The sequence below is a fragment of the Nerophis ophidion genome, linkage group LG01, assembly GCF_033978795.1.
Source record: "Nerophis ophidion isolate RoL-2023_Sa linkage group LG01, RoL_Noph_v1.0, whole genome shotgun sequence".
NCBI classification, from domain to species: Eukaryota; Metazoa; Chordata; class Actinopteri; order Syngnathiformes; family Syngnathidae; genus Nerophis; species Nerophis ophidion.
The window spans coordinates 54,747,969-54,773,312 of record NC_084611.1 but is presented as its reverse complement, the minus strand read 5'-3'; the positions used below and the strand labels follow the sequence as shown (position 1 = coordinate 54,773,312).

The 25,344-nt window shown below is 40.3% G+C and overlaps 1 protein-coding gene across 5 annotated transcripts in view; it reads left to right on the top strand.

The window, feature by feature from the left end:
• The window catches only part of LOC133557255 (ras and Rab interactor 2-like), a 100,661-nt gene that overhangs the window by 50,632 nt on the left and 24,685 nt on the right, over nt 1-25,344 (top strand). For all 5 annotated transcript variants that reach the window (XM_061907602.1, XM_061907610.1, XM_061907619.1 and 2 more), the window contains 3 exons: nt 779-870; nt 8,795-10,096; nt 16,395-16,477. In XM_061907602.1, the coding sequence (XP_061763586.1) occupies nt 779-870; nt 8,795-10,096; nt 16,395-16,477 (1,477 nt within the window). The remainder of the gene's footprint in view (nt 1-778; nt 871-8,794; nt 10,097-16,394; nt 16,478-25,344) is intronic.

Here is a 25,344-nt window from a genome sequence, read left to right as displayed (position 1 = left end):
ATCATGCTTTGGGGCTGTTTTTCTGCTAAGGAGACAGGACGATTGTTCCGTGTTAAGGAAAGAATGAATGGGGCCATGTATCGTGAGATATTGAGACAAAACCTCCTTCCATCAGTGAGAGTTTTGAATGGTTGACCAAATACTTATTTCCTACCATAATTTACAAATAAAGTCTTTAAAATTCCTACAATGTGAATTCCTAGATTTTTTTTTCACATTATGTCTCTCACAGTTGAAGTGTACCTATGATGAAAATTACAGACCTCAATTGGTGGCTGACTAAATACTTTTTTGCCCCACTGTACTGCTGACCCAGCAGATTTGCTGGGTCCATAATAAATTCATAAAAGAACCAAATGTTATGAATTTTTTTTGTGACCAAGTATGTGCTCCAATCACTCTATCACAAAAAATTAAGAGTTGTAGAAATTATAGGAAACTCACGACAGCCATGACATTATGTTCTTTACAAGTGTATGTAAACTTTTGACCACGACTGTATAAGATATTACCTTATACAAAATGTAGGTAATTTATTTGCATTCATGAGCATATAGTCAAATAAAACACTTTTCTTTAGTGATGGGCCTGATGGCTGTTTAAGTTTCAGCTGGCTCTCTGAGCTCAGATTACATCAAGTATCAGCTTCCGGGTTCAGACTAAAGAAAATGAATAATGAAGGAAGTGCTTATAAAACATCATAAAACTGGATTTAAGGTTATTGATGGAACATTTCACAAGCACAAGTTAAACAAGATATTTACCTTTTTTTCCCCAGGGATTTGTTGCCCTTCCCTCTCAAACTCCCCGAGGCCATAGCATCTGCCAAGACCCAAAAAGACCTGGAGGAGGTGGCACAACTTGGACCAGGTAGTCCTTTTTTTTTTTTTTTTTTAAATAGCTTTAAAAACAGTCCAGGTTGTACTCCATATTCTGCTCGAGTGCAGCTGGAATAGGGACAAGCGGTAGAAAAGTATACATAGCAAAAACAGTAAGACATTTACAGAACAGTTTTCAACAGTTTTCCCTTACAACAACCGTGATATGAAACTTTCATATTTTTATGTACTTAATTAATGTTTGCGTGTACTAAAACACGTGCAAACTTTCTATCCTCACGAATATGCGGAATATATGCCGATTAGAGATGTCCGATATTGTCCAACTCTTAATTACTGATTCCGATATCAACCGATACCGATATATACAGTTGTGGAATTAACACATTATTATGCCTAATTTTGTTCAGTCCAGAGTATACTAGAGTAATAAAGTAAACAATAACTTTGTCCTTGTTTAGTAGACTGCCTGGTATACTGTATAACCGGGAATTATAAACTGGGCTCAATCTACCCTGCTCTAATTTATTTTTATGTGTAACACAAATGTGCTGCAAGCTAGTGGTGATTGCGTGAAGTGGCCGAGCAGTCAGTCAGAGCTTCTGAAATGCGGCGTTGAGACAGGGCACCTCCGTTCACTGCAAGCTGCGTCCGGTGTTTGCTTTTCATCCATCTTTTGCTTGTATTCATCGTGTATCTCTTTATGGTTCTTGAAGGGGTGGGAGATCAAATTGCTCATATTAAAGGAAGATGTCTTGGTTCCTCCTCGCATAATCAACTTTTTGCAGTCATTGCAAATTGCTAGATTTTATCCATCAGACACACTTTAAAATAATCCCAAACATAGACATGGTGTCGTTAGTTAGTCACCGAGCGAGCTCGCTTGTTAGCCACGGCTACAGCACCGGCAACAACACACTCTTGCTGTTGTTATGCTCCGCTCGCAGCGGTTTGATGAGGTCATCAAGCGTCGCCAGTAAACCTCTCATGCTGCGGTCGTCAACTCCCAAAGTCCTGACTTAAACATGCGGACAATGCTGAAGAAATAAGTCCACGTCAGAAAACCAACACATTTAGCTGAACTGCACCAATTTTGTCAATAGGAGTGGTCAAAAAATTCAACCAGAAGCTTGTGGATGGCTACCAAAAGTGCCTTATTGCAGTGAAACTTCCCAAGGGACATTTAAGCAAATATTAACATTGCTGTGTGTATACTTTTGATTTGGTCACATTTTCAGTAGATCCATGATAAATTCATAAAATAACCAAACTTCATGAATATTTTCTGTGGACCAACAAGTTTGTGCTCCCATCACTCTATCACAAAAAATAAGTTGCAGAAATGATTGGAAACTCAAGACAGCCATGACATTATGTTCTTTACAGGTGTATGTAAACTTTTGATCGTATATAATTACATAATTTATATACAACCGTAACAGAGGTGTTTGGATGTTTTTTTAAGGGCTTTATCGGCAGAAGACAGCAGCTCCCATAGGCTCGACTGTAAGCTGACTTTTTAATCACATTTATTTACTATTTATGAATGTGAACGATAAGCAAAATTCCCTGAAAAAATGCTGTTCCCATTTAAAATAGAGGAGAGTTGAACTATGTGGAAATCTCGTTGTTTTATACAAAGTATACATTTTCATTTTATTGTGAAATGTAATTAATAATATTCACAATAAATAACATGTAAACACATTTATATTAATAAAACAACCATGAACAAGTGTGGAAAAACTATTGGATGTACAAACCCCGTTTCCATATGAGTTGGGAAATTGTGTTAGATGTAAATATAAACTGAATACAATGATTTGCAAATCATTTTCAATCCATATTCAGTTGAATATGCTACAAAGACAACATATTTGATGTTCAAATTGATAAACATTTTTTTTTTTGCAAATAATCATTAACTTTAGACTTTGATGCCAGCAACACGTGACAAAGAAGTTGGGAAAGGTGGCAATAAATACTGATAAAGTTGAGGAATGCTCATCAAACACTTATTTGGAACGTCCCACAGGTGTGCAGGCTAATTGGGAACAGGTGGGTGCCATGATTGGGTATAAAAACCGCTTCCCAAAAAATGCTAAGTCTTTCACAAGAACGGATGGGGCGAGGTACACCCCTTTGTCCACAACTGCATGAGCAAATAGTCAAACACTTTAAGAACAACGTTTCTCAAAGTGCAATTGAAAGAAATTTAGGGATTTCAACATCTATGGTCCATAATATCATCAAAAGGTTCCGAGAATCTGGAAAAATCACTCCACGCAAGCGGCATGGCCGGAAACCAACATTGAATGACGGTAACCTTCGATCCCTCAGACGGCACTGTATCAAAAACCGACATCAATCTCCAAAAGATATCACCACATGGGCTCAGGAACACTTCAGAAAACCACTGTCACTAAATACAGTTCGTCGCTACATCTGTAAGTGCAAGTTAAAGCTCTACTATGCAAAGCCAAAGCCATTTATCAACAACATCCAGAAACGCCGCCGGCTTCTCTGGGCCCGAGATCATCTAAGATGGACTGATGCAAAGTGGAAAAGTGTTCTGTGGTCTGATGAGTCCACATTTAAAATTGTTTTTGGAAATATTCGACAAAGGGGAAGCGAACCATCCAGACTGTTATCGACGCAAAGTTCAAAAGCCAGCATCTGTGATGGTATGGGAGTGCATTAATGCCCAAGGCATGGGTAACTTACACATCTGTGAAGGCACCATTAATGCTGAAAGGTACATACAGGTTTTGGAACAACATATACTGGCTTCTAAGCGCCATGTTTTTCATGGACGCCCATGCTTATTTCAGCAAGACAATGTCAAGCCACATTCAGCTCGTGTTACAACAGCGTGGCTTCGTAAAAAAAGAGTGCGGGTGCTTTCCTGGCCCGCCTGTAGTCCAGACCTGTCTCCCATCGAAATTGTGTGGCGAATTATGAAGCGTAAAATACGACAGCGGAGACCCGGGACTGTTGAACGACTAAAGCTCTACATAAAAAAAGAATGGGAAATAATTCCACTTTCAAAGCTTCAACAATTAGTTTCCTCAGTTCCCAAACGTTTATTGAGTGTTGTTTAAAGAAAAGGTGATGTAACACAGTGGTGAACATGCCCTTTCGCAACTACTTTGGCACGTGTTGCAGCCATGAAATTATAAATTAATTATTATTTGCAAAAAAAATAAATAAAGTTTATGAGTTTGAACATCAAATATGTTGTCTATGTAGTGCACTCAACTGGATATGGGTCGAAAAGGATTTGCAAATCATTGTATTCCGTTTATATTTACATCTAACACAATTTCCCAACTCATATGGAAACGGGGTTTGTAAATCCAACGTTGATGATGATCTTAAATTTTACTTTTTTTTAATCTTGTTGCTCACAAGAAGCGTTATGAATAGCACCGGCCTAATTTCATGTGGGAACACTGTGGGCCGGACATATGATAGCAGCTGTCTAGTATTGCAACACTTAACATTTCTATTTTTAGGCTGTACAGTAGTCCCTGTCATCGCTCGGGCTAATTCTGCATCGCTGCTTGTCCTTGTAATCATAAAAAAAAAAAAATAGGACATTCCATAGTGTAAATCTTTTTTTAAATGCACCCTATAAGTCAGACTGACTCTAAATGTCAAGAGTCAGCACACAATTTGGTACACATTTTGAAAATTGACAAGCACATTCATTTCGAGCAAGATCATCAAGCAAAACATTTTCTCAGGGGCACGTGTGGGACACACCTGTCAACATTTCAACATAAGGGAAGGGCTGGTGTAAAGAGCCCACTGCCTACTTACTTACTTACTTGTTGATGTGCAGCATGAATTGATTAACGTGGACCCTGACTTAAAAAGTTGAAAACTTATTCGGGTGTTACCATTTAGTAGTCAATTGTAAGGAATATGTGTTAAAAAAAATAATATTCAAAGAAAAAAAATATTTCCAGGGTAAAAGTAGTTTTTTAAGGAAAAAAAATGATTTTCAAGGTAAAAGTTGATTTTCAAGGAAAAAAAATATTTTGAAGGTATATATTTAAGAAATACCAGCTAGAATTCACTGAAAGTCTAGTGTATATATATATATATATATATATATATACTGTATATATATATATATATATATATATATATATATATATATATACATATATATATATATAACATACTTGACTTCCAGCGAATTTCTAGCTATATATATATTTATTTTATTTTTTTCCTTCCTCATTGTATTCTCTGTCACTATCTCTCAATCGTGCTGAACACCCTCTCTGATGACTTGCAAGCATACTTCTTCTTACTCTTCGTTGCCATGTCTCTTCTTCGTTCTTCTGCTTCGTCTCTGTTATATTTTTTTAACATTACTACTCTCCGTAGTTTTAAAACAATGCATGGTGGGAATCCGGATGCTGCGTGTCAGTTTATTAACGTGCCGGCTGGAATAAACACACGCTGAGAAATAGTTCCGTGCCTGCTTACTTTATGGGTTATAGATAAACCTATGGATAATGGAGACATATATAAAAGTTTGTTGTGTGTACAGTTGGGAACTCTCCAAAAGCCTGGGCCGGCACGCTGTTTATATGGAGGATAAGCGGTCGTGACGACAGGCTGTCCTCACTCAGGTCCGCGTGGACCTGGAGGGAGCGTTCCTTGTTGTCCGGCTGGAAATCAGGAGAAATTTGAGAGAATGGTTGTCCCGGGAGATTTTCGGGAGAGGCACTGAAATTCGGGGGTCTCCTGGAAAATTCGGGATGGTTGGCAAGTATGTTCTATAGTACACTTTGCAGTCAGTTGCCATTCTCAAGACATTATATGGCAGTAAGGTATAGACTACAGCAGGCCTGGGCAATTATTTTGACTCGGGGGCCAAATTTAAAGAAAAAAAATGTGTCTGGGGGCCGGTATATCTGATTTTTAGGAACACTAATACAAAACCTCACAATAATTTTGGATTGAATGCTAAAAATGTTATGACAGACCGCCTTAAAAAACGGAATGGAATTTTACTTTTTTTTTTTTAATCACACACCCAGAATGTACATGAAAATAAAGAATTTGGGATTTACAATATTAACTATGACCGATAAAACACTGAATATTCACAACTTATGAACATCACACCATCACGATCGACATATTTTACATTCAAGCGAAACGCAACAAAAACAGCGAAATATGAACGCAAAACCCTACATTCTGTTTTGCTGTTTTTGCAACAAAAACAGCGAAGTATGAACGCAAACGGTAAGAAAAACCCTACCTACTATTTGATATTAGTAGGTAGGGTTTTTCTTACCGTTTGCGTTCATATTTCACTGTTTTTGTTGCGTTTTTGGGAAGAAAAACCCTACCTCCTAATATCAGATAGTAGATAGGGTTTTTCTTCCCGTTTGCGTTTATATTTCTGTTTTTGTTGCAGTTTTGTTGCAAAAACAGCGAAATATGAACGCAAACGGTAAGAAAAACCCTACGTACTAATATATCAGATAGTAAGTAGGGTTTTTCTTCCCATTTGCGTTCATATTTCGCTGTTTTTGTTGCAGTTTTGTTCCGTTATTGGGGGAAAAAAACCCTACCTACTAATATCAGATAGCAGATAGGGTTTTTCTTACCGTTTGCGTTCATATTTCGCTGTTTCTGTTGCAGTTTTGTTGCGTTATTTGGAAGAAAAACCCTACCTATTAATATCAAAGAGTAAGTAGGGTTTTTCCTACCGTTCGCATTCATATTTCGCTGTTTTTGTTGCAGTTTTGTTGCGTTATTGGGAAGAAAAACCCTACCTACTAATAAATCAGATAGTAGGTAGGGTTTTTTACTGTTTGCGTTCATATTCCGCTGTTTTTGTTGCAGTTTTGTTGCGTTATTGGGTAGAAAAACCCTACCTACTAATATATCAGATAGTAAGTAGGGTTTTTCTTACCACTTGCATTCATATTTCGCTGTTTCTGTTGCAGTTTTGTTGCGTTATTGGGAAGAAAAACCCTACCTACTAATATCAGTACATACGTTTTTTCTTACCATTTGCGTTAATTTTTCTCAGTTTTTGTTGCAAAAACAGCGAAATATGAACGCAAACGGTAAGAAAAACCCTATCTACCAGATAGTAGATAGGGCTTTTCTTACCGTTTGCGTTCATATTCTGCTGTTTTTGTTGCAGTTTTGTTGCGTTATTGGGAAGAAAAACCCTACCTACTAATATATCAGATAGTAAGTAGGGTTTTTCTTACCATTTGCGTTCATATTTCGCTGTTTCTGTTGCAGTTTTGTTGCGTTATTGGGAAGAAAAACCCTACCTACTAATATCAGATGGTAGATACGGTTTTCCTTACCGTTTGCGTTCATATTTCGCTGTTTTTGCAACAAAAACAGAGAAAGATGGGGCGAGGTACTCATATGAACGCAAACGGTAAGGAAAACCCTACCTACTAATACCAGACAGTAGATTAGTAGATAGGGCTTTTCTTACCGTTTGTGTTAATTTTTCTGTTTTTGTTGCAGTTTTCTTGCATTTTTGCGAAGAAAAACCCTACCTACTATCTGATATTAGTAGGTAGGGTTTTTCTTACCGTTTGCGTTCATATTTCGCTGTTTTTGTTGCAGTTTTGTTGTGTTTCTAAGCTTTAGAACTTTGTTTTTAAAAATCTCCTTCCGCGTTCGTCCCTGACACCCGCATTTCAGGCTGGCCGCTCTGGAAACACCTGGTGGAAACGCTCCCCATCCACACTGCTCGGTGCCTCGTCTGACCTGCTGTGACTTAGATTACCATAGTAACTAATTAGACTACCATAGTAACTAATTAGACTACCAGAGTAAGTAATTAGATGACCATAGTATATCATGCAAAAGTGGAGATTCCAACCATTGAAATACTTTGTATAGTTGAAGACTTACGGTCATTAGAAAACATCCCTGCACATCATATTGGCAGCTACACTTTACATCTTAGAGATCTAAAAACATTATTTGGGAATGTCTGGCGGGCCAGATTGAAAAACTCAACGGGCCGCGTGTGGCCCCCGGGCCTTAATATGCCCAGACAGGGACTAAAGCGTGTTGCTGTAGTCAGGAAGTAGGCTTTGACATGAGGCAGAATGTGACAGGTTTTTTTAAATTTTTTGTTGAGTTTTACAAAGGTTGTATAAAGTAAATATTGTGTTCATTGCACATCAGCTTTGTAACTGTAACATGCATCTTAGATGTAGTTTTCATTACTATATTGGAGGTAGTGTAGTCCCGATACCAATATCTTGGTACCGTTACCAAAACTATTTCGATACTTTTTGGTACTTTTCTAAATAATCTAATATATAACTAAATTTCAGTTTTTGCAGTGTATATCTTCCAAAAAACCCGTGTCCTTGGCAGTGAATGTTTGTGTTGTGCTAGCCAGGGCTTTTTTTCCCCCTAAAATGTGTAACTCTTACAAAAGAAATGGACCAAAAGTAAATGTCCACTGCAGAATATACTGGGTGTTTGGAGGATATTTGCGATCATGTCATGAATTAATCAGCGACAACAATCAGCAGTCCAGAAACTACAGGACAATGTACTGTAGGTCAGTGTAAACATTTGACAGTGGTGGACAAAAGTCAAAGGGGAGGGAATGGAGGAACTGGAAATGCGTGCGCGGTGTTGTTTGTCGAGTGCCTGCTCACTCTGTGAATAACACTGGCCACTCCCTCTCTGTGGCTGTGTGACGCACACCCGCTAGATCAGAGCAAAAGAGACACAGCACTGTATGTGTCACAGCAACCGGAAAAAAAAGGAAGGAGCAAGCTGAAATTCAACCAGGAAAAAAACGGTCAGAAAACTTCAGTCTGCAGTCCGTGTGCTCACTTTTCTAACTGTTGAGGAGAATATTTACTTGCTGGTTACTTCTGCTGTGTGCCAGTCAGTGTTTGTGTCTGAGTGTCACTGTCTCTGATTTACAGGCTTTTGGGACTCAGCTCTCTGCAGCCAGCCGCAGACCTCACACCCTCCCTGTCGCCCTTTGAGTCGAACCCTCAGCCCGCAGAGGACAAGCAGGGCTGGCGAGGACAAGGTGTCTCAGCCGAGCCACTGCGAAAGCGCGCCACCCACGTTGCGCCCCAATCCTCACGCCGCTCGACATGAGAGGAGGCATTCCGGTGGTCTTCTTTGCTTCGTCAACCCACTCTTTCTCCAGACTCGACAGCGCCACCACTGTGAAGAGAATCTAGTTCCTCCTGCTACTAAGTGCGACTCCGAGGATGCGAGGACAGAGTCCGTGAAGCCAACGAGCAGCGGTCAAGAGAACGGGAGTAAGGTGAACCGTAATTCCCACCCTCCTCCCCGGCCCCCTCCGCCTCGCTTAATGCCACGCCGGCGACCCGCTCCACCTCCACCCGGACAACCAGCGCCTATCACCAGACCCAAAAGCATGCCAGTGGCCGTCCCTGTGGCTCCGAGGCAGCAGCAGGTCCGAACCAGGCGTCCGGCTCCCCCGAGGCCGACAATGGGCGGAAAACAAAGCAGCCCATCCAAAAGTGCCGGCTCACCAATCACCGTGCCTGCCGACCCACCCCCTCCGAGACCTGCTAAGCCCGATCTGGAAGCACGCCGCTGCCACATTGCCCTCGATGACGAGACCATCGCTAAGGCCTTGTCTCAAGCTAAGCTCCCGCCGTCCGTCCCTGAGAAAAACGATGGGAGTCCATCTATCCGGAACGAGAGAGGACTTCAACGGCTTAGTGACATGAGCATGTCCACGTCATCTTCGGACTCTTTGGAGTATTCACAGTCACCTGAATATATGGTAGAGGACAGTAGTGAGGAGGAGGAGGACGATGACGATGACGAGGAAGTAGAAGAGGACTATGGGGTGGGCCTGGAGGCCGACTTAGAAATGCGTCTTCGTCCTTCCTTCAAATCCCGAAGGCGCAGGGTGGGCGTGAGCCTGAGTGGGGGATCCTTTATTGTGCCTCGCGCCCTGAAGGGACGCTTCCGCAAGGTGAGCGGTATGCTTACCTCCCTGATGACTCCAGAGAGACGGGCGGTGAAAAAAATAGCAGAGCTATCCAGGGATAAGAGTTCCTACTTCGGCTCCCTGGTCCAGGACTACATCAGCTTTGTTCAGGAGAACCGTGGCTGCCATACCTCGGGCGTCGATTTCTTGCAGACGCTCCGGCAGTTTATGACGCAAATGAAAGCGTACCTGTGCCAAAGCTCCGAGCTGGACCCTCCTATAGAGTCCCTCATTCCGGAAGATCTAATCGGTAAGCCATTTCCTTTTCTTTTTTAAATGCCTTAGTAAAAAGAAGCCTTTGTGGTAGAGTGGGTGTGAGCACTGAATCACTCAGTATTCATTCTCTCTATGGTGTCGTGTCACTCTAATTTAGGAAGTCAAACTCTTTACCCTTGCTTCAATCAAGGCTTTCCAGGCCTGTAAGGGAGTCAAGCTTTTTACCCTTGCTTCAATCAAGGCTTTCCAGGCCTGGCAGGGAGTCGAACTTTTGACCCTTGCTTCAATCAAGGCTTTCCAGGCCTGCCATTATCGTGAGAACACAACGTCTTGGAGTGTTCCATATCGATGCGCTTTAAAGCCGGTGTTTAATTACAGCCATGCCAGTGTACTGTATCCAGAGACTTCTTCTATTCTTAGCCTCCAGTCGTAGGCTCTCAGCACATTGCTAAGATCAGAGGATCATTTTCTAGGGCAGACATTATCGAATTAAATGTTGCTTATTACGTCCCGGAGAATAAGAACATATAAGGAACATTCAGAGGATTCCATGTACATAGGTATGTTCACGCCACATGAGGTCATGGTCAATAATAATTAGCGATATCCGATAATATCGGACTGCCAATATTATCGGCCGATAAATGCTTTAAATTGTAATATCGGAAATTATAAGTATTGGTTTCAAAAAGTAAAATGTATGACTTTTTAAAAAGCCTTTGTACGGAGTGGTACACGGACGTAGGGAGAAGTAGGGATAAGTACAGAGCAGTTGCGTCTCCCAGTCAAACTTGCCAACACTCCCGATTTTCCCGGGAGACTCACGAATTTCAGTGCCCCTCCCGAAAATCTCCCGGGGCAACCATTCTCCCGATTTCCACCCAGACAACAATATTGGGGGCGTGCCTTAAAGGCACTTCCTTTGCGTGCCAGCCCAATCACATAATATCTACAGCTTTGCAAACACACTCAAATGAATGCAACGCATACTTGGTCAACAGCCATACAGGTCACACTGAGGGTGGCCGTATAAAGAACTTTAACACTATTGCAAATATGCGCAGCACTGTGAACCCATACCAAACAAGAATGACAAACACATTTCGGGAGAACATCCACACCGTAACACAACAGAACAAATGCCCAGAACCCCTTGCAGCACTAACTCTTCCGGGACGCTACAATATACACCCACCGCCACCCCCTACCTAAATCTCCGCCCACCTCAACCTCCTCATGCTCTCTCAGGGAGAGCATGTCCCAAATTCCCAGCTGCTGTTTTGAGGCATGTTAAAAAAAATAACACACTTTGTGACTTCAATAATAAATATGGCAGTGCCATGTTGGCATTTTTTTTTCCATAACTTGAGTTGATTTATTTCAGAAAAACCTTGTAACATTGTTTAATGCATCCAGCGGGACATCACAACAAAATTAGGCATAATAGTGTGTTAATTCCACGGCCGAATATATGGGTATCGGTTGATATCGGAATCGGTAATTAAGTGTTGGACAATATCAGAATATCGTCAAAAAAGTCATTATTGGACATCTCTTAACAATAATAGAAAGGCTTTGTTTATCCTGGTGGTGTCCCGTTCTAACGTTGATATCTGATATCGGCCTGATATCAGCAAACAAAGAACAAGTGTTGGATTATATCAGCTGCGTCTAAAATCTCTGCATTTACCTGTGCAAAGCTGGAGTCAAGTCATTTACAAAAGGTAAATATGGTAGGGTTTAGGTAACTATAGTCAATATATATAATCAATAAAGTATCTATCTATCTATCTATCTATCTATCTATCTATCTATCTATCTATCTATCTATCTACTAGGTGCTAGCGAGCAGCTACACAACAGCAAAGCACACAATAGCCCACAAGCTAGACATTCGTAATAAGTGTCCTTAATTGAACTGTATAGCAGTCTAAAACACGACATGTGTCAATATAAATAGGTATCAAATACTTATGGTTGCATATTACTTAGACATACAAATTACCCCGAGGCACCATTTTCATTGTGATGAGCGTAAAGGGGAAAAGCACACAGACACCACTTTCGGGCTTTGCAGCGTGTCTGTCCTCTGGCAGTGAGCTTAATTTAATGCAGGGGTTCTTAACCTTTTTAACATCGGGGGCCCAACGTTTCCACTAGAGAAGAGCCGGGGCCCACTCAAATATTAACACAGAATTAGTCATCTTACTCTTGATTTTAATTGTATTCAATAATTGTATCCAATCTACTTAACATTTTACAGGATATATCTTGTTAAATGCTATGCAAGCATGTGGTAATCACAAATATTTTTTATCAAGGCTTAGGTCAGGCTAATTACAAAATAAGTAATAATCAAATAAGTTAAAGTTAGAGTACCAATGATTGTCTCACACACACACTTGGTGTGGGCGAAATGATTCTCTGCATTCGACCCATCACCCTTGATCAGAGGTGGGTAGAGTAGCCAGAAATTGTACTCAAGTAAAAGTAAGGAGTAATCACCCAAATATTTACTTGAGTAAAAGTAAAAAGTATGTTGTGAAAAAACTACTCAAGTACTGAGTAACTAATGAGTAACCTGATTACGGCAACAAATAATGCACAAAAACATAAAAATAGCAATGAGCAATTTCAGAGCCAAGAATATCCCTTAAGCAACTAAAACAATAATATATATTAAATAATAGTACATTAAAATAAAAATAAAAATGGCACATTGAACCACAATAACTTAACAGCACCATAGGCTCAGTAGGCATTCATTGATTTGATTGATTGATTGATTGAAACTTGTATTAGTAAATTGTACAGTACAGTACATATTCCGTACAATTGACCACTAAATCGTAACACCCCAATAAGTTTTTCAACGTTTATCAATTACTTAATAAATGACCAAGTCGAGGTGATCTACCTCATATATACATATACATACACACACATATCATATATGTGTGTGTGTGTATATATATATATATATATATATATATATATATATATATGTATATATGTATATATATATATATATATACATATATATATATACGGTATATCATTTATATTTATTTATTTTGCTGTTTTTGTTGACATGTTAAAGGTGTTTTAATGAATTTACATGCATGTTTAACATATAGATTCCTATCTTTCATGAAGACAAGAATATAAGTTGGTGTATTACCTGATTCTGATGACTTGAATTGATTGGAATCAGACAGTAGTGCTGATAACGTCCATGTTTTCAAATGGAAGAGAAAAAAAGTTCCTCCTTTCCGTCTAATACCACATGAAAGTCGTTGGTTTTTGGCATCTTGTTTGTCCAGCTTCCATATTTGTTTTTATACACTTTACAAGAAATACATTGGCGGCAAACTCCGTAGCTTGCTAGCTTGTTTGCTCTGGCTTTCGGAGACTCTTATTTTGTTAGCGCTGGCGCGATGGAGCGACACTTTTATTGTGAAGACAGGAACTGTGCGACCAGTCTTTAGGCTTTTGACGGGAAGTACGGTTGGAATAAAAATCATCTTATTTCCTTTACACTTTTGATTGATTAATTGATTGAAACTTTTATTATTAGATTGCACAGTACAGTACATATTCCGTACAATTGACCACTAAATGGCAACACCCCAATAAGTTTTTCAACTTGTTTAAGTCGGGTCATGTGACCGCCTGGCTCTGTTTGATTGGTCCAACGTCACCAGTGACTGCATGTGATTGGTGGATAAAAAAAAAAGTAGCGAGTAGCGAACTGAATGTAGATAATTGGAACAGAGTAAAAGTAGCGTTTCTTAAATATACTGAAGTAAAAGTAAAAGTATGTTGCATAAAAACTACTCGTAGAAGTACAATTTATTCCAAAAGTTACTCAAGTAAATGTAACGGAGTAAATGTATAACGTTACTACCCACCTCTGCTCTTGATCACCCCCTGGTAGGTGAGGGGAGCAGTGGGCAGAAGCGGTGGCCGTGCCCGGGAATCATTTTTGGTGATTTAACCCCCAATTCCAACCCTTGATGCTGAGTGCCAAGAAGGGAGGTAATGAGTCCCATTTTTATCGTCTTTGGTATGACTCAGCTGGGGTTTGAACTCGCGACATATATTGCAAAATGAGGGACCTTTACATGCAATTACGCAATTCTAAAATTAATACATTCCAACTAAATTAATAATCGAATTAAGATGCAAAGGAAAATAGAGCTTCACCACATTAATCATATTTTTTGTGCTTGGGGCTCTTCTCTGTAACTTTAGCTGCATACTTTTTCTGTTTATTACAAAAGTGTATTACAATCGAGTACTCTAATGGCCCAGGTGGGCCGCAGCTGAGAACAGATATTTTTCGGCGGCCCTCACGGCCCAACAATAGGCTCCAACCCTATGGTCAACAAACCCCAATTTAATTAATTATTGCGACCACAATTACCCCGCCACTTCAACTTAAAGTAAATGGTAAATGGGTTGTACTTGTACGGCGCTTTTCTACCGTTTTTAAGGAGCCCAAAGCGCTTTGACAGTATTTCCACATTCACCCATTCACCACATTCACACACACATTCACAAACTAACGGCGGGAGCTACCATACAAGGCGCTCACCAGGACCCATCAGAAGCAATGGTAAAGTGTCTTGCCCAAGGACACAACGGATGTGACTAGGATGGTAGAAGGTGGGTATTGAACCAATAACCCTCAGATTGCTGGCACAGCCACTCTACCAACTTCACCACGCCGTCCCCCACAGCAAAAAGACAGCATAAGTCCATTCCAGGCAGTTAATGATAAATAGGTTTGTGTTTTTCCATACCGACCATTGTTAAAAAGTTTAAGTACCAATGATTGTCACACACGCACTAGGTGTGGGCGAAATTATTCTCTGCATTTTACCCATCACCCTTGATCACCCCCTGGGAGGTGAGGGGAGCAGTGAGCAGCAGCGGTGGGCGCGCCCGGGAATAATTTTTGGTGATTTAACCCCCAATTCCAACACTTGATGCTGAGTGCCAAGCAGGGAGGTAATGGGTCCCATTGTTATCGACTTTGGTATGACTTGGCCGAGGTTTGAACTCGCGACATATACTGCGAAATGAGGTACCTTTTACATGCAATTATGCAATTCTAAAATAAATACATTCCAACTAAACTAATAATAAAATTAAATTGCATTGTTGTTCTTTGAACCTGTTCATTGCAATAATGACAATAAAACTCTATTCTATTCTATTCTAAATAGAGCTTCACTACATTAATCATTATTTTTGCGCTTTAGAAACTTCACTCCAGACTTTTTCTGTTTGTTTGAGATTGTCATTACTGCCACACGTGGTGGAAAAGTGTATTACAACTCAAATGGCCCAGGTGGGCCACAGCTGAGAACAGATATTTTTTTGGCGGCCCTCTAGTAGGCCCTCACAGCCTCAACCCTATGGTTAAGAAACCCAAATTTAATGAATTATTGCGACCAAAATTACCTCAACACTTCAACTTAAAAACAGCATAAGTCCATTTAAGGCAGTTAATGATAAATAGGTTTTTGTTTTTTTGTTGATTTAACCCCCAATTCCAACCCTTTGATGCTGAGTGCCAAGCAGGGAGTTAATGGGCCCCTTTTTTTATCGTCTTTGGTATGACTCGGTCGGGGTTTGAACTCACGACCTACCGATCTCAGGGCAGACACTCCAACCACTAGGCCACTGAGTAGGCCACTTTAACTTAAAGACAGCATAAGTCCCTTCCAGGCAGTTAATGATAAATAGGTTTGTAATTTTCCATATCTACCATTCTTTTCTGAGTAATTTCGCTTGATCAAACGTACAAACATTCACTGTCCCGATGGAAGGTTAAATATTTCACTGGAAACATGTGAAATGTATGCAAAATGTTATGACAAAACAATGCATAATTTATTTAAATGATATTGGGCCAATTAGAAGTACTGTAGTAGATGAATCAAAGATTGTGTATCGCTAGGACTTAGAAGTACTGTAGTAGATGAATCAAAGATTGTGTATTACTAGGACCGTTCAGTTGAAATAATATGTTGAAGTCGGGCCAAGACAATGTCTCCAGCTAGACCTCCCGCCTCTTCATATTGGGTTTAATTTATTTCTTGCTTGCCAAATATCCAACATGTCACACGAGTGCTATTGTGTCTTACTGTTCTCTGTCCGTTCTAGCACAAGTACCTTATTCATAAACAGCACAGACCGTGCCTTTCAGGCAGCATTAGGACCGCAATTCAGCGATTAGCTGCACAGTTGGTGCAAAAACACAATTTTCTCCATTAAAACAAAAAAATAATGTTTGTGTGTGTGTGTTGCTCTCTATCCAACAGATCAAGTGCTGGAAAAGTCCATGCACAAGTGTGTTTTGAAGCCACTGAAGAGCGTCATTGATGTGGCTTTACATGACTTCCAGGTGAGAGATTAAAAGTATCATTTTACAGCAGGGGTCTCAAACTCAATTTCCCTGGGGGCCACTAGATGCAGAGTCTGGGTGAGGCTGGGCAGCAGGAAAATATTTCTTCAAAAAAATATTTTTAAATGTCTTTTATTTTTATTTTCGACGCAAAATAAAATAAAAATATAAATTAAAGCTGCAAACAGCGATGGAAAAGTATATATGGAAGTGGCTGAGGAGAGGGAAGTCTGGGCTTCCCAGATATAAGTTAGAACAACACACTACTTTGTATTATATTGTAGTTTTTACCTTCCATAACGTGTCTACTGACAGATATAAATTAGAACTACCGTATGCGGTAAAAGTAAGCATGCGCTAATGATTTTAAAACCTCTTTTCACTCCGGCACTTACCAAAGGCATGCAGTACAAATTTGAGTGTGATGTAAGCTTGGACCTTACATCCTACTGAATAGCTCATAATCTTCTTTCCTTTATGCGATTTCAAATTACCGGTATTGAAATCAGCCTCCTCCATTTTGAAAATGATGACAGGGGAAGTGTCACTCGTGACGTCACGAGTTTGACCAGGCGGTAATTCTAAGCTTCCGCTAATTATTTTGGGAAGCGAGTTTGAACCGGCAGTAATTCAAGGCAGGCGCATACTCTATGCCCCGCGGCAATTCAAGGAAATACAGTATACACTACTTTTAATTATAAATATTGTAGTTTTTACCTTCCGTAACGTGTCTACTGACAGATATACTGTAAGTTAGAACTATACACTACTTTGTATCATAAATGTTGTAGTTTTTACCTTCCATAACGTGACTACTGACAGATATAAGTTAGAACTACACACTACATTGTATTATGTTGTAGTTTTTACCTTCCATAACATGTCTACTGACAGATATAAGTTAGAATGAAAATACATGGGTACGGCTAGTAGATACTATTAGCAAACAGATTGACCTACCAACTCGGCACATAAAAAGTGCAGATGGCCTTAAAACGCCACAACAGTCGGACACCATATGTTAGTACCCAAAATAAAGACTCGACATACAAAGAAATTCAATCGGAGCAGAAACATAGGAGGAAACGGGATTAAAACCCGATGCTAAACGGCCATTGAAAATACCTGGGTACGGCTAGTAGCTACAATTAGCAAACAGATAGACTAACCAACTCGGCGTAATATCTTAACATCGACACACTCTCGTCGCAACTCGGCCCTGATGGTCAGCACCTATAAGTCAAAAAAAAAGTTTGGGATATTTTAAATAAGCTAGCTAACCTACAGTCTTTCTGAAAGAAATAGTCCGACATTCTCCATCAATTTTAATTCTATTAACTTTTTATGAACTTTACCATAAATTCCTCACAGGGCTGTTTTCAACTAGAATATAAATATCAAATCTATGAACTTGAAGATAAATATTATAAATTATGAATACATTTTCACAGGGGTACACTTTCATCAAGAGAGCTTTATTTTTGAAAACCTCATGAAAACACATTTACACACACAAGGGTATGATGCTGCAGGAAACCTCATGAAAACACTTTTACACACACAAGTGTATGATGCTTTAGGTACTTAAACATGTTACCGTGCTCCCACTGATGGGCTAACCTGGTGCAGAATATCAAAATAAACAATAAGAAACAACTTGCAAAACCCAGTCCAGATTAGCAGCAGGTACAGTATAACATCAGAGACAGTTCTTGTTTAGGAAAATGACCATATCTGCCTTCTCAGGCAGGATGCGTGAGCGTTCTGGACAGATAGTGTCTCCTGTCGAAGACGGAACACGCATTTATTTGTACTCCATGAACGCGGAGGTGCTTCATCATGTTTGACGTGCACCCTCCTAAGTGCGAAACAGTCCTGTCGCACGTGTTACATTTCGCCGATATTTAATTTTTTTCAGTAAAATAAAGCCACACTTTCGACCGTCGACGCCCACTATCCATGTTTGACTGACTCGCTCGGCTACATAGGCTCGGCTATGCTAACACTCTCGGCGGTGGGCGCTTCTTCGTTGGTGTTCAGCGGCTTCTTCTTCCGGGTCGGCGGACTTATTATTTTTTTCCGGTCGGCGGACTGGGTATCGAAACTAGGAATCGAAATTTAAACTTTTGAACGATTCCGGGAGAATCGAAAAGGTAGTCCCGGTTCCAATCGATACTCGATACCCAAGTACCTATTGCATATAGGTACATGCAAACGACAACTTTAAAACGTACCGTCCCAGCTACGGCACCTGGCAGCCATCTTGACATAGACGATCACAGCCCCTCCCTCACAAATGTTGGTGCGTGCGCACCAGCAGCAGACGGTATGGAAAATAAAGAAAGAAAAAAACTTCTCCCTCCCTGTCTGCGCACGGCGGCCATCTTTGAAATGGTTTTCAGCGCAGCGGTTCTTTGAAGGCTGATAAAATCAAAACCGTAGCAGTAATTAAAATTATTTCATCAATTTTTAATCAGAAGGGTTCAATCGCTCTCCTGTAGTAGTTGGAAGCTGACATGACAAACGCGCTCAGAGATAATGTTTGAAAAAAGGTGACCAGTTTTTACTAAACTTTTGTTTTGAAGAGGGAATTGCAAACTTCCTGTTGATTTTTGCTGGGAGTTGTCAATGTATGAAATGTAGGTCTAAGTGAGACCTACATAGAGGTTTTTGTCTTATGTCGCTACGGCATTCCTACTGGAAGTTACAGGCAGTTTTGTCTGTGTTTTCTTCCTCGGAACATTTTTGTCTGTGTTTTATTCCTAGGAGGCGCTAGAGCGCATTTTTGAGTTTTGGGGTTAGGTTTTTTGATTAGATCTCAATTTTCGCCAGTCCTAATGTGTTTGTCCAGTTTGGTGAGTTTTGAAGCATGTTAAGGGGGTCAAATTACATTTCAAAGAGGCAAAGGTGAGTGTTTTTACAAAAACTTTTGTTTTGAAGGGGGAATTGCAAACTTCTTGTTGATTTTTGCTGAAAGATGTCAGTGTATGAAATCTAGGTCCAAGTGAGACCTACATAGAGGTTTTTGTTTCATGTCGCTACGGCATTCCTACTGGAAGTTACAGGCAGTTTTGTCTGTGTTTTCTTCCTAGGGGGCGCCAGAGCGCAATTTTTAGTTTTGTGGTTAGGTTTTTTGATTAAATTGCGATGTTTGCCAGTCCTGATGTGTGTGTAAAATTTGGTGAGTTTTGAAGCATGTTAAGGGGGTCAAATTACAGCTCAAAGCTACGGAATAATAATAAAGAAAGAAAAAAAGAAAGAATAAAACGCTAGAAATTCAATAGGGTCCTCTGTCCCAAAGGGACATTCGGACCCTAACGAACACAATGAGAATTAAGTAATGTGAGGCAATGCAAATTAAATAATAAAACAAAACAAGTAACGGTCTGAATTGGTCCAGTTTGTCGGGGACTGTTATTACTGACGGACAGGTGTCGCGATGTGACTGCAGCCAGGCATGTCAGAAAACCCTCGTCTCCATGGTAACGTTTGTCGTTTTCACTCATTTGACGCCTTTCCACTAACGCAGGGGTAGGCAAAACAAAACGTTGAAAAAGCCATTTTGGACCACAATAACAAAAATTGTCTCAGTCTGCACTGCAAAAACTGAAATCTAAATAAGATTAAATATCTCAAATAAGTGTGATATTTGCTTATTTTCTGCCTGATAAGATGATTCTTCTCTCTAAGCAGATTTTATGTTAGAGTGTTTTACTTGTTTTAAGTGTTCTGGTCCTAAATGATCTCAGTAAGATATTACAGTTTGTTGCTGAGATTTCCTGATCTTTATTTAGGAGTGTAACGGTACACAAAAATTTCGGTTCGGTACGTACCTCGGTTTAGAGGTCACGGTTCGGTTCATTTTCGGTACAGTAAGAAAACAACAAAATATAATTTTTTGGGTTATTTATTTACCAAATTTGTAAACAATGGCTTTATCCTTTTAACATTGGGAACACTAAAATAATTCTACCCACGTTAATCAACATTAAACTGCCTCAAGTTGTTGCTTCGAATAAATAAAATGACAAAACTTTTCTTCTACATATAAAAAGTGCAACATTAAACAGTTTCAAGTCAACTCATCATGCTTGATTTATTACAGCATTTGGGAAGCCTGTAGTTGACTTTTATTATACACACACACACACACACACACACACACACACACACACACACACACACACAGCAAAATGAGCTAACGTAACGCTAAAAGCTCTCAAGCCAGAACTATGAGAGACCTGAGCTGCAGTTTAAGTTTCTAGAAGGTCAACGGGCTCATAGTGATGTTTGTAATAGTTGTGAGTGGGAAGTGTTTTTTATAATTTGGGGAGTGTACGATGTCAGCTAGGCTTCATGGTGGCAGAGGGGTTAGTGCGTCTGCCTCACAATACGAAGGTCCTGCTGTCATGGGTACAAATCCAGGCTCGGGATCTTTCTGTGTGGAGTTTGCATGTTCTCCCCGTGAATGCGTGGGTTCCCTCCGGGTACTCCGGCTTCCTCCCACTTCCAAAGACATGCAGCTGGGGATAGGTTGATTGGCAACACTAAATTGGCCCTAGTGTGTGAATGTGAGTGTGAATGTTGTCTGTCTATCTGTGTTGGCCCTGCGATAAGGTGGCGACTTGTCCAGGGTGTACCCCGCCTTCCGCCCGATTGTAGCTGAGATAGGCGCCAGCGCCCCTCGCGACCCCAAAAGGGAATAAGCGGTAGAAAATGGATGGACGATGTCAGCTGCCCACCTGCTAAACACATATCTGCTCATCTCGACGCCGGAGCACTGACAACATGCGCTCTGCATACACACTGCTAATTGGCTGTTACATCGCTCTGAATATGCACTGCTGATTGGCTTTGTATGTAACCAATAAGATGGTTGTGTGGGCGGGACAACGCCAGGTGCTCACTGCTCAGAGGCAACTGCAGCTTGTTAACACTTAAGTTTACAAACTCGTTCGATACACCCTCGTACTGAACTGAAACCCCCGTACCGAAACGGTTCAATACAAATACACGTACCGTGACACCCCTACCTATATTGCATAAAACATGCTTAAAACTAGAATATCAACTGTTGCAAAGCTTTGTCATCAGCACTCACAAGTATAAAACTACTTTTTTAAACTAATAATTTCTTACTTCAAGCATGAAAAAAATAATCATGATGCCGCATATCATTACGTCAAGATAATTGCACTAGCATTTACTTAATTTAAGAATATTTGTCAACATATTGAGCAAAAAGGTTTCTTTTTTCCTACCAAGAAAAGTGCACTTGTTATTAGTGAGTATATACTTATTTTAAGGTATTTTTGGATTCATTTAGATTAGCTAATTTTTCCTGTTTTGGAAAGTCTTGACAAGCCGAAATTTCTTGTTCCATTGGCAGATAATTTTGCTTAGTTCAAGTAAAGTACCCTTAATTTTTGTTTTTGTTTTTACTTGTTTTTGAACACTGACCTTTTGCAGTGTATTTAGATGGTAGATGCTATATTATTGTTGCTGGTGGGAAACATTGGAGGCTTGGCCCAACTCATCCGGATTCTCCGTGAGACTCATGCCAATTGCTGTTTTCTCCCAACACTCCGACTTAAGTTTAAAATCTTCCAGATCGTGTTTTTTTTTATAATATAAAATACCGTATCGCTTTTGCCGAGACACGGTAAATAAAGATGCATTTTAGTGAAAAGTTTGCTTGTCTAGTCACCCATCAGGATTCGGCCTGAACACACAGTCTGACACTATAGAATTTTTCCATCCATCCATCCATCCATTTTCTACCGCTTATTCCCTTTGAGGTCGCGGGGGGCGCTGGTGCCTATCTTAGCTACAATCGGGCAGAAGGCGGAGTACACCCTGGACAAGTCGCTACCTCATCACAGGGCCAACACAGATAGACAACATTCACACACTGGGGCCAACACAACTAATTGTCAACACCAAATGTCGCCAGCTCTCTTTATCTTACTGGTAGTATAACTGTCAATAACTAACAATAGCAACTACAGATGTCCTATAATGGCTTTTTTGCCGATATCCGATATTCCAATACTGTCCAACTCTTAATTACCGATGCCGATAACAACCGATACCGATATATACAGTCGTGGAATTAACACATTATTATGCCTAATTTTGTTGTGATGCCCCGCTGGATGCATTAAACAATGTAACCAGGTTTTCCAAAATAAATCAATTCAAATAATGGAAAAAAATGCCAACATGGCACTGCCATATTTATCATTAAAGTGCAGGATTTTTTTAAACATGCCTCAAAACAGCAGCTTGGAATTTGGGACATGCTCTCCCTGATAGAGCATGAGGAGGTTGAGGTGGGCAGTTTGGGGGGTTGGGTTTGATGTGGGTGGGTGGGTGGGGCGGGGGTAGCGGATATATTGTAACGTCCTGGAAGAGTTAGTGCTGCAAAGGGTTCAGAGTATTTGTTCTGTTGTGTTTATGTTGTGTTACGGTGCGGATGTTCTCCAGAAATATGTTTGTCATTTTCGTTTGGTGTGGGTTGACAGTGTGGCACATATTTGTAACAGTGTTAAAGTTGTTTATACGGCCACCCTCAGTGTGACCTGTATTCACTTATGTGTGTGAAAAGCCGTAGAGGTTATGTGATTGGGCCGGCACGCAAAGGCAGTGCCTTAAAGGCACGCCCCCAATATTGTTGTCTGGGTGGAAATTGGGAAAAGTTTGAGAGAGTGGTTGCCCCTGGAGATTTTCGGGATGGGCACTGAAATTCGGGAGTCTCCCGAGAAAATCGGGAGGGTTGGCAAGTATGACTGGGAGACGCAACTTCTCTGTACGTCTCCCTACGTCCCTTTACCACGCCGTACAGCGGCATTTTAAAAACTCATTCATTTTACTTTTTGAAACCGATTCCGATAATTTCCGATATCACATTTTAAAGCATTTATCGGCTGGTAATATCGGCAGTTTGATATTATCGGTCGTCTCTAATAAAGATGCATTTTAGTGAAATGTTTGCTTGTCTAATCACCCATCAGGATTCAGCCTCTACACATTCACAGCCTCACAGACAGTCCGACACTATAAAAATTTTAACACAACTAATTGCCAACACCAAATGGTGCCAGCTCTCTTTGTCTTACTGGTAGTATAACTATCAGTAACTAACTATAGTAACTATCAGCATACTTGCTGAATTTCAGTGCCAGTCCCAAAAATCTCCCTGGATAACCATTCTCCCGATTTCCACCCAAACAAAATATTGAGGGCGTGCCTTAAAGAGATTGCCTTTAGCCTCCTCTACAACCTTTTGTCCCGTCCACTTTTCATCCATACTAACAGCGTGCTGGCCCAGCCACATGACATATGCAGCTTTAAAACACACACAAGTGAATGCAAGCATACTTGGTCAACAGCCATACAGGTAACACTGAGCGTGGCCATCATACCTGCCAACCTTGAGACCTCCGAATTCGGGTTAAGGGGGGAAGAGTATATTTATTGTTTGAATTCACTGAAATTCAATTATTTATATATATATATATATAATATACTTGAATGTCAGTGTTCATTTAATTACACATATACACACATAACCTTCCTCTCTACTCATGGTTGTATTTGAAAGTGCAGTGCTTTGCAGCCTGTAGCACAGCCTTTGAAGGAGCATAGGTATGGGCAGCATCTCCATCCATCCATTTTCTACCGCTTATTCCCTTTTGGGGTCGCGGGGCATCTGTGAAATTTAATTTGCAGGAAAAGAGTGAGTTTAGGGTTGAATTGTCCATCCTCCATCTATTCTCTGTCACTATCTTTTTTTGGACTTTACTACTTGCCGTAGTTTTGAAGCAATGCATGATGGGAATCCCGATGTTGTGAGTCAGTGTATTAACGTGCCGGCTGGAATAAACACATGCTGAGAAATAGCTCCGTGCCTGCCTACTTTATGGGTTATAGATAAACCTATGGATAACGGAGACATATATAACAGTCTCCTTCTTGTTGTGTGTACAGTTGTGAACTCTCCAAAAGCCGTAGATGTTATAACATGACTGGGCCGGCACGCTGTTTATATGGAGGGAAAGTGGACGTGACGACAGGCTGTCCTCACTCAGGTCCGGCTGGAAATCGGGAGAAATTCAGAAGAATTGACCCAGGAGATTTTCGGAAGAGGTACTGAAATTCGGGAGGGTTGGCAGGTATGGTTGCCGTATAAAAAATTTTAACACTGTTAGAAATATGCGCCACACTGTGAACCCACACCAAAACAAGAATGACAAAAGCATTTCGTGAGAACATCCGCTCCGTAACACAACATAAACACAACAGAACAAACACCCAGACCCCGTTGCAGCACTAACTCTTTCGGGACGCTACAATATACATCATCCGCTAACACCAAACCCCCACCCCCCATCTCTCGAATTCGGAGGTCTCAAGGTTGGCAAGTACAACTATCAGTTTACAAACTCCATTTCCATATGAGTTGGGAAATTGTGTTAGATGTAAATATAAATGGAATACAATGATTTTCAAATAATTTTCAACCCATATTCTGTTGAATATGCTACAAAGACAACATATTTGATGTTCAAACTGATAAACGTTTTTTTTTTTGCAAATAATCTTAACTTTGGAATTTGATGCCAGCAACACGTGACAAAGAAGTTAAGAAATGTGGCAATAAATACTGATAAAGTTGAGGAATGCTCATCAAACACTTATTTGAAACATCCAACAGGTGTGCAGGCTAATTGGGAACAGGTGAGTGCCATGATTGGGTATAAAAACAGCTTCCCAAAAAATGCTCAGTCTTTCACAAGAAAGGATGAGGCGAGGTACACCCCTTTGTCCACAACTGCGTGAGCAGATAGTCAAACAGTTTAAAGGCC